This window comes from Panthera onca, chromosome F1 (assembly GCF_046562875.1).
Source record: "Panthera onca isolate mPanOnc1 chromosome F1, mPanOnc1 haplotype 2, whole genome shotgun sequence".
NCBI classification, from domain to species: Eukaryota; Metazoa; Chordata; class Mammalia; order Carnivora; family Felidae; genus Panthera; species Panthera onca.
In genome coordinates, this window is record NC_138355.1 from 34,196,807 (window position 1) to 34,215,117 (window position 18,311).

The following is an 18,311-nucleotide window of genomic DNA, read 5'->3' on the forward strand; positions in this document are numbered from 1 at the left end:
CATTAGACACATCACAAAGAAAAGTATTTTATGTCTTTCTGAAAAAAAAAAAACATATCAGGAGTAGTTTGAACAGTGTTTGCCTTCTCCTCATGTAACATACAACACAGACCGAGCATTTTTTTAATGCCTTGGCAAACTGTCAACTTCCTTGCTAAGATTGGATCAGTTTCCAACATTTTATCATTTGGACTTTCCATTTTGTGAAACACCTCCCAGAGTGCCTTCCATGTGAACATTTTCCTGGTGTCACTTCCTCTCAGACACCATCATCCTTTTCGTCACAAGCACGTATGTCCCTGAGCTTGCCTTTGCCGACATCCTCCAGCTGTATCTGTAGTCTCGGGTGGCGGGAACACCAACATACCCACAGTCGTGATCTCCCATTTCACTTTCAGTATTATCACTTTCCATGTCTCTGGTGCATGTCCATCTCTGTCGGCCAATGCTCTCTTTCGATCATCCATTTTTGTACAACAGTGTCGTGTGGGTTTATTCCTAGGGGACAGGCAGGCAACTCAGCACATGCTTCCCTGTCTGTCAATGAGCCCAACAGCAGATGGGCGGTGACCAACAACCAAGCGACAGACTTTAAAAGAAGTGATGTGACAGCTCACTGATCGTGACATGCGTCGGTTTTTTATGCAGTGATTTGAGCACTGAAGAGCTGGCAGCAGAACGTGTGCTCTACGCAATTACTCACGGTTAACATACCGCGGTAACCGAAATTTGAACTGTGTTGTGGATGGACTGTTGTTATCTAACTAAACCATGGCAACCGCAATCCATGCATATCAGAACCATGCAAAGTGAAGACCGCCTGTAGATACAAGGTAGGGCGATTCTCTGATAAACCCCCATGTATCCATCACCCGGCCTCAATAATTATCAACCTCTGGCCAGTCTGGTTTCTGTGAGACCCCGCCGGCTCTCCACTTCCTGCATTATTTTGAAGCAAATCCCAGGTATTTGATCATTCCAGACGTAAATACCTCTATTTGTGATTCAAAATGGGCATTTAAACTCAGCTCTGTCAAATTCCACCGTCGAAGCCCTTAACAACTACATTCTCCAGCTTCCTGAGGAAGTTAGTAGACCCAGAGAAATGGAATAATACATTAGCAGTATTTACTCTTTTCGTCCTGACAACAACCCTTTGAAATATTATTGTCTCTATTCTTTCCAATGAGGAAACTGAGGCACAGAGGAGCCAAGTAACTTGTCCAAGATCACCCAGTGAGTAAGAAGTTGAATCGGACTTTAAATTCAGATCTCCTGATTCCACATCCCTTCTCTTTTCTGTACATCACAGCTGCCTGGGAGGGGGTCCTTAAACTTCCATCGTTTACTTTCTCCTGTCCCCAACCTCCTGCATCACTCAGCCCCCAGCTATGACCGAGAACTGGGGAAACCATATATTATCTCTTTCTCTCTGCACTTCCAGTCTTATTGGAGTGTGCTTCCGACAGAAAAACAAAAACAAAACCAGAAACAGAAAATCATCAAGGACTCAGTACAAACCCTTGTGTAGGTGTTGACTCTTCCTAGTGCTGGGGAAATGGTTCCCATTGGCTCTGAGTCTGTCACCAGGGTCAACTTGCTCAAACCCAAGCCTGGGTCTGTCAGCAACCCCTCCTCCATAGGTGTCTTCTCTGTCACGGACTCAGAGCAAAGCCCCACCGTGCAGGTTACTGGATTGAAACCTGGCATGCCCTCCACCCCCAGGCCTTATCTGGGCCTGAGTTAAATCACTCTCTGCTTCCTGATTAAACACCTCAGCCCTTGAGTGGGGCACTCTTTGTGCCGAGCCTCTGGCAAGGGGAGAAACACTGCCTTGAGTTCCCTGATACGGTGGAAAAACCGCAGAGAAGAGAAGAAGCAGGAGGAGAGGGAGGAGGGGAAGGAGAAAGGAAACCCCACCTATCAGTCTATTGGCCCTTCCCTGAACCCTGCCACTAATTCTTTTTTTCCTGTAATTTAAAAAAAAAAGTTTATTGATTTTTTTAATGTTTATTTTTGAAAGAGAGAAAGAAAGACAGAGCACAAGCAGGGGAGGGCAGAGAGAGAGGGAGACACAGAAGCAAAGCAGGCTCCAGGCTCTGAGCTGTCAGCACAGAACCCGACGCGGGGCTCAAACTCACAAGCCGTGAGGTCATGACCTGAGCCGAAGTCAGACGCTCAACCAACTGAGCCACCCAGGCGCCCATATTTACTGATTTTTTAGAGAGAGGGTGAGAGTGAGCAAGGGAGGGGTGGACAGAGAGAGACAGAGAATCTCAAGCAGGCTCTGTGCTGCCAGGCCAGAGCCCAGCACGGGGCTCAATCCCCAGAACCGTGAGACCATGACCTGAGCCTGAATCAAGAGTCAGCCGCTCAACTGACTGTGCTACCCAGGCACCCCATCCTGCCACTAATTTTGATGGGACTTGCTGTGCCCCGGCTCACGATTCCTCAAGCACTAAGAGAATAGGCCTGATAATGGCCTCTCTGCTCACTTTCCTTTACCACTGCAGCTTTCAGATTTCCCTGTGAGCCTTCCTTCTATTCCAGAATGAAAGCATATTTTCTCTCCTGCTCCTGGATGGAGTCAAGCAGGGCAGGGTCCTCTGTGTCCCCTTTGGCTGCAGTTTCCCTACAGTCCCAGAAGTAACTTTGGGTGTGCCTGGGACAAAAATACTTAAGAAAGGAGGTAGGAGACACCAAGAACAGAGGGACTGGAAGCTGCCAAAAATGGAAGACATGGGTGGCTCAGTTTAATGTCTATTTTGGTACCAGGCCCTGTTGCCTTACATATAGCATCCTGTTGATTGAAATAGATGGCTGCTATTTTGTCTGACCAAATTCAGCACCTTCCCCCCTCCCCCCCACCCCTCCCGCACACACACCTCAATTCTTATTTTTGTTAACAGCATTTACAAAGACCCTTTCCTCTAGGGAGTTTCCTCTCCCCATTGCACCAGTAGATTCTGGTGGGACTGCCAATACAAAGCCCTTCTCCCCTCCCAAGGGTGGTCATATAACCCAGATATGGCTAATCAGAGACTTCTTTGGGCTCATATATACTAATATGGAGAAAGAGAAGTCCTCTTTCCCTCTGAGTTGCTGAGCAGAAATTAAAGAAATCAAAGTATTTGAAACCACTGCCACCACTTGTATGGAGGAAGCTCATTTATAGTAGGAGAAAATGAGGGCAATTACAGAAAGAAGCAGAGCTGATTGTGTGTGTGTGTGTGTGTGTGTGTGTGTGTGTGTAAAGAAAGAATGATTGAGATAGATATCTTTATCTAGCCAGCCAGCCAGCCAGCCATCTAGCCATCTAGCCAGCCAGCCATCTATCTATCTATTTATGAGAGCGGGTAGGGAAGTAATCTGAAACTATTTTAGTCTCTGGGTTAAGTCATAAATGTAAACTGGCAACACCTTTGGGTATCACTCCTTGTATAAGTCATTTATTTAGTCAGTCACTGGTGAGCCAAGATTCGCTCCAGGTTTCTCTGATCCCCTGGCCCTCTGCTGCTGGCCCTCTGCCAAGCTGCCTCCTAAAGGTGGGTAAAACTTGGTCCTGCTCCAAAGAAACAAAGTCTGCAAGGAAGTTAGACCCTTATAAACCACTACAAAGCAAAGCAGAACACAGCGCTATAACGTAGATACAAGTAACATTCAGTGGGATGGACAGGGGAGTGATTATGCCTCAAGTCAGCCTGGGGCCAGCTTTGGGGGATTCCGAATACTTGGATGCCCAGATTAACCCCAGAGTGGTCTCCTCAAGTCACTTTGGACTTGTACGGGCACTGGCCATTCATTGATGTGCAACCAGCAATTATCACAAACTTGAACAGAAACTTATTGCTTCGAGCAGTGGCCACTGTTTGTAGAGCTCAGCGTTGTTTGTGACTCTGCCAATCATATTTACAGTTGCCCCGAAACCTTTGCTCTGAAGTCGGCCCCACCCCACTGCCGATCACCACTCTGCCGCCTGATCTGTTGGATGGCAGTACTTCCTGCTCCAGCCACAGTGAGCCTGCAGCCGAGTAGCGGTTGGAGAAAGGTAAGTGTGGATATTTATTTCCCAGGCATTTACCAAGGGAAATGAGTTTGCACGTGCCATTTACAAGCTACTTGCAAAACATGCAGTAAATTTAGTTGATTATTCCCAGAGTCTAAAACAGTGGTTTTCAATCTTGTCTTTTTCCTCCTTGAGCCCACTCTAAGCCAGGAAAGTAGTCCATAGCTAATCAATCTCTTCCTTTCCCATGTACTAATGGAAAAATAATTCAAGAATACTATTGAGGGGCCATTACAAAGTATGTTTTGGGAGATTAAGTGTACACATGCTTTAGCAATTAGGGCATAAATGATTCATATTCAAACAGCAACGCATGATGGTCTTTGAGTCTAATTACTGGAAAATTAAAAGCCAAAAAATACAGTTGAAACAACTATGCAACGCTAGTCGCTTTAACCAAACACATCACAACTAACTTGATAATGATGAAGCAAAGTTAACAGTAATTATAATTAGAAGCAAGAATGGCAGCATTTGAAGACCTCAACTCACACAGGGCAGTATGGAGTAATGACAAAGCGCCATCCAGAGGAAGTGGGCAAGGGTCCACCAGAACTTTCTCTGAAAGCCAGACTTCTTGGTGGAATATTAAATTAGAATCCTCAATAGAATTTAGTAGCTCGTTGATTCTGGTTTATGAATTCCAAATTAGATTAACCTTTCATAATTCACTTAGCATGCTATTACTAAGTAGGTCTTAGATGTACATAAAAGCAATCATATGCATTTATAAATAGTTTGTCCCAAAGGACTAACGAGAAGGTGAACTTTCTCAGGTCAGTTTGAGGTCCATCAGGTGTGCCTTGGGTTGCTTTTGAGAATCACTGGGAGCAAGGCTCTGCAACACAGCTAATTGCTATTTGCCGGGGTCTTAGACATATCTCTGAGATATGAGAGCCAGGGACATTAATTCCAACTCCCTTGACTTCTACAGTAAGAGTTAAGCCAGGACCTCAGGAGAAAGCAGAGTGTTCCAACCTGACACTCCCAGTTAAGTTAGCATGGAGGTCAGCGTGACTTGGAAATTTTCACACTTGTTAATTAAAAAGAGCAACCTCCTCAAAGCAATGACGAGGGATGCTGGAAACTCCCAGATTTATGATATTCTATTTGTGATGAAGAAATTAAATGAAGGCAAGACTAGGAGGCAGTCTGCCAGAAAAATCTGGCTGTACCAGTCTCCAGAGGGGACAATGCCCTGTTTTTCTACCTCAGAAGAGAATGCCTTACAATTGTAACACTTTCAACCTTTCAAAATACATTTGCGTATGTTACTTAATCTCCAGCGAAGAGGTATAATTTCTGACGTGACCAGAGGGTTTGCAGCTCCCTGACCTCTTTACTTCCCCTTTGTTCAATATTCTCCTTCCTTCTTGGGTTCATATCCCTTTTAATCAGTCCTTTCTCTCTTGTTCTTTCTGCTGGCTTTCTTAGCTTTAGCAGCTCACTCAAGGCCCTGCTTAGTCTGGATTTTTCAGGGTTACTCAGAGTTAAAAGAGGTGGCTGATCCCGGAATCAAAATCTAATTCAACCTAGATCTGTTGGGTCCTTTAAAAAAATTTTTTTTTGGCTTTCCAAATGAGTCAAGTAGAACCCTTCATGTAAAGTGACTTCACTCCTGGATAAATGGTCTTAGGTAAGTAGGCTTATGAATTGAGAGTGATCATGCATAGCGTAGGCTGTCTTGTACCTCTAGCCTCGAGCTAACCAGCTCGATAAGAGCTTCCATGTATCTTGTGAAATGCAAAGGTCAGTAATTTGAGGAGTGATATGGGTTGACCTGTGTCCCTCACCTCCTACCTCCACCACAATTCACATGTTGGATCTTAACCCCACAGTCCTTCAGAATGTAGCCTGATTTGGAGATAGGGCCTTTAAAGAGGTAATCAAGTCGAAATCAGGGCATTAGGGTGGGACCTGATCCTATATGACTGGAGTCATCATAGCAACAAGAAATCTGGACACAGAGACACAAATAGAGGGACAACTAGGTTAAGAGATACAAGAGGAAAGCAGCCATGTACAAGCCAAAGGGAGAGGCCCAGAGCAGTGCTTCCCTCATAGCTCCCAGAAGGAGCCAACCCAGCCCACACCGTGACCTCGGACTTCCAGCCTCCAAAGCTATAAGAAAGTACATTTCTATTGTTTAAGCCACTAAGTGGTGCTTTTTACAGCAGCCCTAGCAAACAAATACAGGGAGCAACAGAGACAAGGAGACCAATTTTTCCTACCCCTTTGTGGGATTATTTTCAGAACTGAATAAGCTAATAGATGTAAGAGCACTTTGCAAATAGTTTAAACCACCATGAAGACAAAAGGGATTGGTAAAAATAGAGTAGCATTCCCTAGCTACCGTATTTTAAACTACCATTTTGTTTGAAGTTTATTTATGTATTTTGGGGGAGGGGGACAGAGAGAGAGGGAGAGAGGATCCCAAGCAGGCTCCATGCTGTCAGTGTGGGGCCCAATGCAGGGCTTAGACCCACGAACTTCAAATCATGACCTGAGTCAAAATCAAGAATTAGGATGCTTAACTAACTGAGCCACCCAAGTGCCCCAAAACTACCATTTTTAAAAGTCACCCCCTTACACACATGCATACTTAAATCCCCTTCCCTGATTTATTTTCCTCTATATAACTCTTATCACCTTATGACATAGTATATATTTTACTTATTTATGTTGCTTATTGTCTGTTTCTTCCCAGGAGTGTGAACTTTCTATTTTGTTCATTGCCATCTCTCCAGCACCTAGAACTTTGCCTGGTAGGTGGCAGGTCCCAAAACACACTTAGTGATCGAATCATAAATGGATATTCACATCTTCTCCTCTCCATGAGGCCATCACCTACTAATCTTTTATGACAAATGGGTATCTCCTCCCTTAGGAAACCTCCCAAGGTCACTATCCTCTTCCATCCTCTTAAATGGGTTGTTCCCTCATTGCCCTGACCACATCACACTTCCATGCCTCCCTCACTGTGGGTTCTTGAAGGTAGGGTCCACCAAGACATATGTATCCTGTATCCCAAGCAGATGGCTCTGAACCTGAACCTTGGTGGGTGCTCCATACTTGATTATTGAATGAGCCAGTAACTGGGGAAAAGGGAAGGGCAGAGAAGGATCAGAATTGGCTCACTAGGATAGCAAGTGCTGGTGAGGATCTGGAGGAAAGGGAGCACTGTTGGTGAGAATGTTACTTGGTGCCACCACTATGGAAAGCAATATGAAGCCTCCTCAAGAAATTAAAAATAGAAGTACCATATCATATCGACCAGCCATCCTACTTCTGGGTATATATCCAAAGGAGATGAAATCACTATGTTGAAGAGATATCTTCTCTCTCATGTTCATTGTAGCTTTATTTATAATAGCCAGGTTATGAGGGGCACCTGAATGGCTCAGTTGGCAAAGTGTCCGGCTTTGGCTCAGGTGGTGATCTCTCGGTTTGTGAGTTCAAGCCCTGCGTTGGGCTCTGTGATGACAGCGTGGAGCCTGGAGCCTGCTCTCTGCCCCTCCCCTACTCATGCACGCATGCACGCTCTCTCTCACTCTCAAAAATACATAAACAGAAAAAAATGTTTTAAAGAGCTTAAAAAAACAACAGCTAGGATATGAAAACAGCTTTAAGTGTCTATGGATGAATGGATAAATAAGATACTGTATACACACATACACACACACACACACACACTGAAATATCACTCAGTTATAAAAAAGAAGGAAATCTTGCCATTTGTGACCCGGATGAACCTAGAGGGTGTTATGCTAAGTGCAATAATCTAGACAGAGAAAGACAAATACCGCATATTTTCATTTATATGTAGAATCCTAAAAAGCCAAACTCATGGAAACAGAGTACGATGGTGGGGGTGCTGGGGAATGGGGAAAATGTAGGTCAGGGCACAAACTTTTAGCCATGAGATGAAGAAGTTCTGGAAACCTACTGTATGGCATTGTGACTCTAGTTAACAAAACTGTATTCTATATTTGAAAGTTGCTAGGAGACCAAATCTTAAATGTTCTTACTACAAACATAACAACAAAATGGCGATAGTGTCCGGTGATAGATGAGTTAACTAATCTCGTGGTAATCACGTCACAGTATTTACATGTATCAAATCATCTCACTGTGCACCCTAAACTTCCAATGTTGTATTTCAACCATATCTCAATAAAGCTGAAACCAACAAAAAAAAAGCAGTGGCTCGCTAGCTACCTTGTAGCCTAGGCTGTGCCCCGTGAGCAGTCAATAGTACTGAGCATTTAAAAGGAAAGCCATCCTTACATACTGTTTTGGGAGCCCCAGAGGAAACGAGAAGTTAACAGTGAGATTAGCCACGAGGAGGGCATCATGGATCTGAAATAAAAGAAATGAAATTAAAATCAGTTAAGCAGAGAAGAGATAGGCAGTCACTTTAAATCAATCAAAAAAATGAATATCTCCTGGATTTACAGAACAGGAGTCTCATCTGATGAATATACGAACGTAACTGAATATGGAATGAATTCCCCTGGGGCTGGGGTGGAGAGTGGGTGTTGTCACCCTAGACACTTTGGTTAGGAAAGGGAAAACTGAGGGGCCTTTGTCAGCCGAGCCTGGCTTAGAGAGTGCCCGCACTGGGGGTGAAGATGGGCCTTTCCTGGGAGGTTTTGATGGGAACTAAACCCCAGGGGTGGGGGCAGGGCCCACCTGGGAGAATGGGAGGGCTCTGTGTGACCTGCTCTAGTGCCGATGTGGGGCTCAAACATAATAGAGTCATTCAGGGTAGGAATCCTCTGCTCCTGGAAGCATGGTGTTGGTGTTTGCATTTGAAAGGGAAAAAGTACAGGAGAGAAAAATCTATAAAGGTCGCTGTGCTCTGGGTGAAGAATTAAGGATCTCAGGCTGATGCTTCTTGTCTGCAGAGAATGACCAAAGGCACATGCTTGCCAGATTAACCCACCTGTGGGCTTTCACCATCCCAGCGAGTGAGAGTCATCATTTCGTCCATTCATTCTTTCATGCAAACATTTTCGAGCCAGACTTGGTGCTAGATTCTGGATATACAAAAATAAATGTTAACAAGGAGCCCAGCTAAGAACTTTGACCTCCTGGATTTGTGTAATCTAGAACCCAATGCCGCAGATGTCCTCTGGTATTCCCCAGGGGGTTAGGAAGGCGGCTATAACATGGTGGGGGGAGGGGAGGGGTGGCTACAAGGCTGATCAAGCAGAGCAGAAGGTTGCTGGAAGAGTAAAATGCCAACCCACTGGAGGACCTGCCTCACAACCTCTTGCTGGGAAAGTTGACTGGGACCCATTAGAGCAGAAATACAGCTCCAATAAGGCTATAGGCACTGCCACTAAAAATCACTTAGAAGAGGGAGCTGAAGTGGAATGTGATTCCATAGGAAGCTCTGAAGTGAGAAGGCCCTTCAGAGAGGTCCAGAATTGAGGCAAGGGAGATGTGCCTTTGTAGAATGTCATTGGGTGTGGGCCTCCCCCTCCTGGGAGGGAGAATACTTGGGCAAGACGGTTCCCTTCGGGGGAGGGAAATTCCTGGGGAGGGACTCAGCGATGAGCTTTCGGCAGGCGACCTCCCCAGAAGTTGGGGGGATTTGTTCCTCAGCCCCGGAGGTGGGGATCTGGGTGGCACACCACAGTATCCGCTATGAGGGAATATAACACAGTAACACAAAATCCGGCGGGCGCCTGGCTGGCTCAGGTGGAGAAGCATGTGGCTCTTGATCTCAGGGTCATGAGTTGGAGGCCCACGTAGGGTGTAGAGATTACTTAAATAAATAAACGAACAACAAAAAAAAAAATACCAAGTGTGATGTGACACCATGGTGCTAGAAGGCAGGTACAGGTGCAGTAGAGTGAGCTCTCAGAAGGTGGAGGGATCACATCTGAAACAGGGAAAAGGGAAAGCTGCCTGAGGAAGTTGAGGTCTCTGGGTCTGTGCCAGCCTCCTACCCTTGCCTTAGAAGAGCAGAGGTGATGGACTTGCATGCTCCCAGCTGCTGGGGAAGGAGAAGAGAGCAGGTGAGAGAAGAGATGTCCGCAATTGCCTCCTTCCCCAGCACTTTCGGAGCTGCTGTCCTAATTCTCAATCGCTTCTAGCTCCAACGTTCAACGGGCTCAGGTTAGGAAGCCTCTGACAGCACTGGTGAGGGCTGCCCTCAGGGACCTCTCAGATATGTCCACGGACTGCCCTGATGGACTTGATTATCCCGCCCTAGCTATCCCTGTTTGGTCCAGGTCATCCGAGAATTCTGAGCTAGACGGCACTTTCCTCAGACTGTGCCTTCCATTTTCACTCGTTTTCGTTCCTATCAAGCCAGACTGTTCTTCCCTTCTTCAGGCGGGGTGGGGGGTCAGGTCAGTGGACCTAGAGCCACCTTCCTGGGATCAGAATAGATGGAGAAAGGATACACTGCTCCACCCTGGCGAGTCAGTGGGGATTGTTACCAGTTTTGAGATTTATCCTCTCGTTGAGACACCTCCAGGCTAACGGAAACAGCTTTTCCATGGATTTACTCCCCAGTCAGCATGTCTCATGGCGCACTTTATAATTCTGGTGTTATGCCCCTTTAAATTCTCCATCATAGGCAAGGCCAAAAGCTGGTGTTTATAAGCCGAATAATGAATTCTGTCTCAGGCTGTGCATAAATCTGTATACTCCAACATACAACTTTCCATGTCACAGTTCAAAAGTATTACTTCAAGTAGGCAAAATTAAACAAAGCAAAGCACTCTAGCCCCTATTCCAGATAGGGTCTCGTTTTCCTTAACTGTGTAAAATACAGAGATTGGTCTTACGCAATAATCTTTATTTGCTAGGCCTTTCCATGCTAAGGGCCACTGAATCATATTTGCTGAAGCAGCTGATTGAGACTGTATACTGGAAGGTATAACAGTTATCTCTTGCTGAATAACAAGTTACTACAACGTTCAGTGGCTTAAAATAACAAATGCATATTATCTCAGTTTCTTTAGGTCAGGAATTTGAGAGCAGCTTAGCAGGAGGGTTCTACTCAGGGTTAGTCCGGTGTCAGCAGGGGCTGCAGTCATTTTAAGGCTTGCCTGGGGTTGGAGGATACACTCGTACGGTGGCTGAACTCACAGAGCTGTTGGCAGGAGGTCCCTGCTCCATGACACGTGGACCTCTCCTCGTGACATGGCAGCTGGCTTCCCCCAGAGCAAAGGATCCAAGAGAGAGCAACCAAGAGGAAAGCCATATGACTTAGTTCTGGAAGTAACACAGTTATTTTTGCCATACTCTGTCCATTAGTAGTCACTAAGTTTGGCCCATAACCAAGGGGAAGAGAATCAAACCCCCTTCGCCGACTGAATGGTGGTTGATCAAAGAATTAGTGGACCTAATTGAAAGCCACCACAGAAGGGAACGTGGAGGAGAGTTGTACGAAGCTACAGGGTGAGGCTGGAGCGAAGCTGTGAACTGGGGGCTCCTTCTGTTGCCAATGCCACCCACCCCAGTGCTCTCACGACACCCATCCTCACTTCCTTGGCCCAGTGTCTCAGATGTAGTCTCTCCTCCCCTCATCAGTCCGTCCCATGCACTACGTTATCTCTTCCCAGAGATATCCGTGCCCCTGTCAAGATGGTCAGGTACGCTGACGTACTAATCCTCTCCCAGGGAATGCCAGCATCTCATTAGAGCCACCTGCCTCTGCTGTGAAAGTAAAAGCTGTCTTCTTGGAGGAAGAATGAATTTAGAGGGGCAACTCCCAGGAGGACATTGTGGGCGACTGCCCGGTGTACTCAAGAATATAGGGCCTCTCACACACCTGGGGAGCCGGTGTGAGGCAAAGGACCAAGAATAAATGTCCAACATGCCATGTTTCCTCAAGCCTTCTCCGTTCCCTTCTAACCTCTGTGGTGGGATAAGCTCCTGGTCTGGCAATGGCTCCTTCCAGGAAGGTCCTTCCTGTCAGCTTCTGCTTCTGATCCTGCACTGAGACCACAAACCCAAAAGAGATGCCTCAAGCCCCTACTGAGTGAGCACAGTTCTGCTCCCTGAACCCCCTTGGCCCTCTCCCACGTTTCCTTTGTTAAGCTGAACCACCTCCCATCCCAGAGTAGACATCAGACTCAAACCAGATGCTTGGAGTCCTTCTGGGCTGGGCCTCCTGTGCCCCGCTAATAGCTGTGTACTGTCTGGGGCCAACCAGCCAGGCCTGGATCCAGCGGGAACACAGGGAGCTGAACCTGCAGACGACCAGTAGTTTTCAGATTTGCCTTTAGCACTCGGTTCCAATCACCAGTTGATAGAATAAGTCCTGCTAGTGTTCTTCAGGTGTCCAAAGAGGAGGTGGAGATAATCTAACATCTGGGCTGGATCTCCTCCTCTGTCCCTTGCTTCCTCTCCTCCCCCTGACCACGTGCAGGCTTAGGCTCTAGTGACCTCTAACCAGACGATTGCAAGGGCCTCCCTACTGCTCTCCAGGTTCTGTTTGGTACACTTCAAATGACACACTGCTTCTGGCTCGCTCATCCCGTTATGTCCAACAATGACTTTCAGCGGCTTTTGACTTCATCTCCCAAATTAAGCGTGCATTCTCTTCCCTAGGTTTCCAGCTGCATTCCCCACCACTTGACTTCCTGTATGTGGCTATCCAGCCAGATGAATTGCTGGACTGTTTTCAAAACCTATTCCGACATTTTCCCACCTCTGCTCATTGTTCTCCCATCTGTCATGTCTTCCTTTCTCAGCTTACTTCCATTTCTTCCTCTTTCAAATTTCTTCTCACTTTCACTTCAAGCCATGTCTCTCATAAACAGATATAAACAATTCTGACCAAAATTTTAGCAAATCAAATCTAACAGTATATAAAAGGACAACACATCATGACCAAATAGGGCTCATCCCAGGAATGTAAAGTTGGTTTGGCGTTGAAAAATCAACCATCAGAATGCATTGTATTTGTTTCCTATTATTGTGTATAAAATTATCACAAACTTAGCAGTTCACAACGATGCAGATTTATTATCTCACAGTCTCTATAAATCACAAGTCCAAACATGGCACAATTAGATCCTCTGCTCAGGGTCTCACTGGGCTGAAATCAAGGAGTTGGCCATCACTGTAGTTCCCATGTGGGGCTTGGCGTTCTCTTCCAAGCATGGGCTAGCCCTCTTTCCATAGCCCGTTTTATTTTAGAAATGCTTGCATTTTTGCCTTATCCCCACCACAGCCCCTGCCCTGAAGGCAGCAGCTGTCTTCATCATGCCGGTGTTATGGAATTCAACGACAATGTCCAAGTGTGCTGGTACTTTCCTTTTCTGCTTGAGCATTTTGTAACAGTGAATAAAGAGAGAGTCATTTCACGTTATATATTTCTACCATTTTGCCACAGAACTTGTCTGCAGTCCTCTCATTTGGCAGCCCTTTTCCCAGTCTGGTAGCCAGCATTTCTGGCAGCTGGTGGGCCCGGCTTTCAATTAAATATGGCCATCTGTGAAAGGTACACTGCCACACAGCTCATTACTGTACAAGAGATGGTGATGGGAGCAACAATTACTATTACTTATTTACCGTCTAATGGGCCAAGGCACCTTTTTTTTTCGTACCCGAGCAAGGGTCTACCATATCTAGATTAAACTTTCATTTTAAGAAATTTCATCAAATTGAACAAGGCACAGGCATATGTGAGAAACTGGAACAAATACCCATACCCCCAACTGCTCTCCGTTGACATAAACTTCAGAGTGGATCTAGACCGCCCCCACCCCCTGCCTCCTCAGCTGTATCTACTTTGAGACCTTTTCTCCTTTTCATTTCTGAGTGTTGGGGGTAGGCAGGATTATGGCTATGGGAGCCACCAGGCACTCTCCCTCCCTTTCCCCTAGAGATCTCTAGCTGGATGAAATAAGTCAGTCAAGGAGGCTCAGGTGTGCAATACTAGTCAACTGCTCAGACTTTGGAACCCAACTGTCTGGGATTGAATTTTAGGATGTGTTTTTAATATTTGTACCTCAGTTTCCACAGCTGTAAAATGGGAATAGTAATAGTACTTATTTCATAGGCTTACTCCAGAGACTAAATAAGTTAATTCATTTAGAACAGTGGCTGGCACACAGTACTCAGTAATAAAGGTTAGCTATTGTTATCTCTAGAACTGTTGTTCTCAACCCCATTTGCATATTCAAATTAATTGGGAAGATTTTGAAGAACGCCAATGCTCAGAGCAACACCATTGACATTTTTGGTCAGATAATTTTTTGTTGTGGAGCGGTCCTGTCCTTGTAGGATCTTTAGCAGCATCTCTGGCATTTATCTGTTAATGCCAATAGCAAACCTCCCCCATTCTCAGTTGTGATAACCAAAAATGTCTCTAGACATTGCTAGATATCCACATGGCGGGATAATTTTACCTCAGCTGAGATCTACTGCCCCAGATCAATGAAATCACAGTCTCTGGAGATGAGGCTTGGGTATGAGTCTTCCCAAAGGCAGATCCAGGTTTTGTGGGCTTGAAGCTTATAAAATTTGGGGGCCCTTCTTTTAGAAAAATAATAAAAATTTAAAAATTAGATCTGGAAGTGAATATTCATTTAGAATGAGTAAATAATTTACAACAAAATACTTGTGTCTTGGAGATTCATATCCCTTTCTTTTTTTTTTATTTGAGTCTATTCATTTATTTATTTTGAGAGAGAAAGAGTACACACACATGCGCGTGCACGAGCAGGGAAGGGGAAGAGAGAGAGGGAGAGAGAGAATCTCAAGAAGGCCCTGCACTTAGTTCAGGGCTCAAATCCACGAACCATGAGATCATGAGCCAAAATCAAGAGTTGGACGCTTAACCGACTGAGCCACCCAGCCCCCCGCCCCATACACCTTTCTTTTGAGATCACAGTAGACAAGTTACCAGCAAAAAATTCTCTATGACAACCTGCTTTCTCTCCCCACCTAGAATACTCTACACCTCCCACTGCTAACAGACACCCTCAAGTTTAAGCATCTTGAGCAAGTGCTATGGAAAATCTGTCTCCAGGTCTTTCCTTGCTGCAGCATACTGCTTTGGATAGGGGCCCGGCTGGGCAGAGAAGGCACAAAGCCCATGAGGCCTAGTTACCTTAATCACAATTTCAGAAAACTTGGCACTGGAAGGTAGGTTGGAGGTGGGCAGGGAGTACAGCTAAATGAAATTGAGATTGCAGCAAAAAACAACTCAAAGTCTGGAGAACAGTGACCCTGGCCATGAAATGCATAGTTCCAACCCACTGACCTTTGATTTGCAGCCTCAGCACCGAGGTCCTGGTCAGGATACGTGTCAAAATTCAGGACTAGGTGTGCTGAGGGCCAAGCAGTGAGACATGTGCCTCACAGATCAACACGATCACCCTCTGTGCATTCCTCAGGAACACTGAATCCCAGGTCTTCCCAGAAACTAAAGAAACAGGGCAGTGGTTACCCAGCAGCCATAATTAGGGAGTCCGACTCCAGGTGTTAGAGACTAGACTTACTTCTGAACTCCATGAGATGAGGTTATGGGGACAGGCTAAGCCTGTAAATACCGAAACCTGCTATGTACTGAATGTTTGTGTCCTTCCCCACCCCCCACCCCTCAAATTCATGTTGAAATCCTAAATTCCTAATGTGACGGTATTAGGAGGTGGAACCTTTGGGAGGTTCTAGGCTCCACTCTCACAAATGGGATTAGTGCTCTTATAAAAGAGATCCCAGAGAGCAACCTTGCCCATCACTGTGAGGACACAGGGAAAAGATGGCTTTTCAACGAACCAGGAAGCAGGCTCTCACCAGACACTGAGTCTGCTGGCACCTTGATCTTGGACTTCCCTGTTATGGTACTCTGTTATAGCAGCTGGAATAAACTAAGACAGACTCCCGGCCTCAGTTAGGATGGGCTCCAGCCTGGGTGTGAGGAGCAGCAGCTAGAACTGGGTACAGGAGTAAGCTAAGATGTGCTAGGAACTGGGGAGGAAGAGGAGGAGGAGGAGGACACAGAGGCTAAAGGTGGTTTGCTTTTGAGGGAATTCAATATCAGCTTTTCATACTTTTGAATGTAAATCTCCATCAAAATATTATTAATAATTGATAAGATAATATCCTATAAATATCTGTACAGTTACCTCACAGGACTGGTTTAAGGCTACCATTAATATTTAATAAGGCATGATACCTTATTAAAACTTCATGATTATTTAAATCTACTTCAGAGCTGAAGTGAGGAATAAAGATAAGTATATAATGTGCCTGACACATAAGTGATATTTATGAAATAGTAATTATTACTGATGCTATGAATTAGAAACACATGCTCCAACTTTGAGCCAGGCAGACTTGAGTTCATGAGACCGTGAGCAAGTATTTAAAGTTACAAAACCTCAGTTTCCTCATCTATCAATCAGGCAATAGTTCTTACTTCATAGCGCTGCTGTGAAGATTAAATGTGATAATGCTATGATATTTAGCATTGTGCTTCTTATGTAGTAAATGCTGAATATACGTTGGTTATTATATTAATGCTTTATGAGGCCCTCTTCACTATGTTTTTGTTTGGTTTGTCCCTGATGTCATCACATATACTGTTTCCTTGTTAATTAGGCCACATGTCTTCCCTCTCCCCCTCTTTTGGAATATCAATATTTTTGACATTCTGAAATCGACCTGGAAAGATTCCTTCCTTCTGATCCTCACTGAGTCTTTTTTCTTTACTTTTTTTCCCTTTCAATTCTCTAGGTCGCCTCTCTTGGCCGTTATTGTTAATTTAGAACACTCTTGATACACAACCCATTATTCAAAGCCAGTACATCTTATAACTTGGAAACTCTTGGTTTCACAACAGTCATGCCCTTGACACTAGGTTCATGTCTGCAACAGTTGTTTGCTCCAACCTCCCACCTCCCTGCCCTTAATCTCTCCATTACCATCTCCATTACAATGAGTGAGAACTCAGCATTGTTTTTACATTATCTTGGTGGTACCTTTCCGCAGGTACAGGTACTCAGATGGCCTTCTGTCACCTGTGGCTGTCATCCTACCTTGTTGTCCAATCCTTCTCAAAGCCTGTTTTCTCTCTGTGTGTCCTCTTCTTTACAGTTTCCACTTCTTTGTGAGTCTATAAGAATGTGATTTAAATGTTGGCGCCATTTACTAAACTCCAGCTTCCAAATTAAAGAATACGCTTAGTGACATGGCTAGCAGAAAGATAGAAGTACACTATATTATATATAATGATTATATTCTCATTAGCTATAAATTGAGATTTTGCACATAAAATTTTACTCTAGATATCCTAGGGGAGCTAACTATGTCCCATAGTAAATCCTTTTGCAAAGCACATAATCATCCACTAATTTGTGTTTGTACATAAAAATGTGAAAATGTGGATATTGTGTCAGACCTATTATTCATTTGGGATTCTGTCTCTAGGAAGAGTTTATGAAGATTGTAGCTATCAGACCTACCTAAAAGTTGAAAGAAGCCCTACAGCTTGCAGCTTTTTTGGTCCCTTAGCCATAATTTTTAAAGTGATGATATATGAAAAATAAATACACTTCTGGGTAACCTAACGAATTAATCATATTTATTTATTTCTGTTTCTTCTGAAATATCACTAAAATGTTAAGGGGGGGATTTAAAAAAGATACAAATCCACAAAGAAAAAGAAAAGAATGGGGACCACAGCAAATGAGGGTTGTCAACAACATTTTATTGTTGATGGAAAGTGGATAGGTGATGATAAGTGGCTTAGTAGAGAGGAAGTCCTAGCCAAAGCAATTAGACAAGAAAAAAAATCCCAATCAAAATCTCAGCAAGTTATCTTATGAATATCAACAATCTGAATCTAAAGTTTATGTAGAGAGGCAAAAGACCCAGAATAATCAACCCAATATTGAAGGAGAAGAAGAAAGTCAGAAGACTGGCACTACTCAACTTCAAGGCTTATGATAAAGCTATAGTAATCAAGACAATGTGGTATTGGTAAAAGAATAGTGAGATAGATCAATGAAGCAAAATAGACACCCTATACAAGTAGACATACATTGATCTTTGACAAAGGAATAAAGACAATGCAATGGAACAAAGATAGTCTCTTCCATAAATGTGGAACAACAGAACATCTAGGTACAGAAAAGTGAATCTAGACACAGACCTTACACCCTTCACAAAAATTAATTCAAAATAGATCGAAGACCTATATGTATAACACAAAGTTATAAAATTTCTAGAAGATAACATAGGAAAAAAAATCCAGATGACCTTGGGTTTG

The 18,311-nt window shown here is 44.5% G+C and overlaps 1 protein-coding gene and 1 long non-coding RNA gene across 5 annotated transcripts in view; one reads left to right on the forward strand and one right to left on the reverse strand.

The window, feature by feature from the left end:
* Positions 1-18,311, reverse strand: part of LOC132686241 (uncharacterized) — a 64,077-nt gene that overhangs the window by 20,949 nt on the left and 24,817 nt on the right. For 2 of the 4 annotated variants that reach the window (XR_013553260.2, XR_013553258.2), the window contains exons 2-3: positions 9,012-9,105; positions 8,354-8,425 (exon numbers count right to left, since the gene is read on the reverse strand). This is a non-coding gene — a long non-coding RNA (uncharacterized LOC132686241). Of the gene's footprint in view, positions 1-8,353; positions 8,426-9,011; positions 9,106-9,875; positions 16,121-18,311 lie in introns of those variants that run through there. The other 2 variants (XR_013553259.2, XR_013553261.2) reach the window with 2 other exon arrangements.
* LPGAT1 (lysophosphatidylglycerol acyltransferase 1) overlaps positions 3,941-18,311 on the forward strand; it is a 110,509-nt gene continuing 96,138 nt past the window's right edge. Inside the window, exon 1 of the mRNA XM_060643898.3 lies at positions 3,941-4,048. Within this exon, the coding sequence (XP_060499881.3) occupies positions 3,989-4,048 (60 nt within the window). The 5' untranslated portion in view covers positions 3,941-3,988. The remainder of the gene's footprint in view (positions 4,049-18,311) is intronic.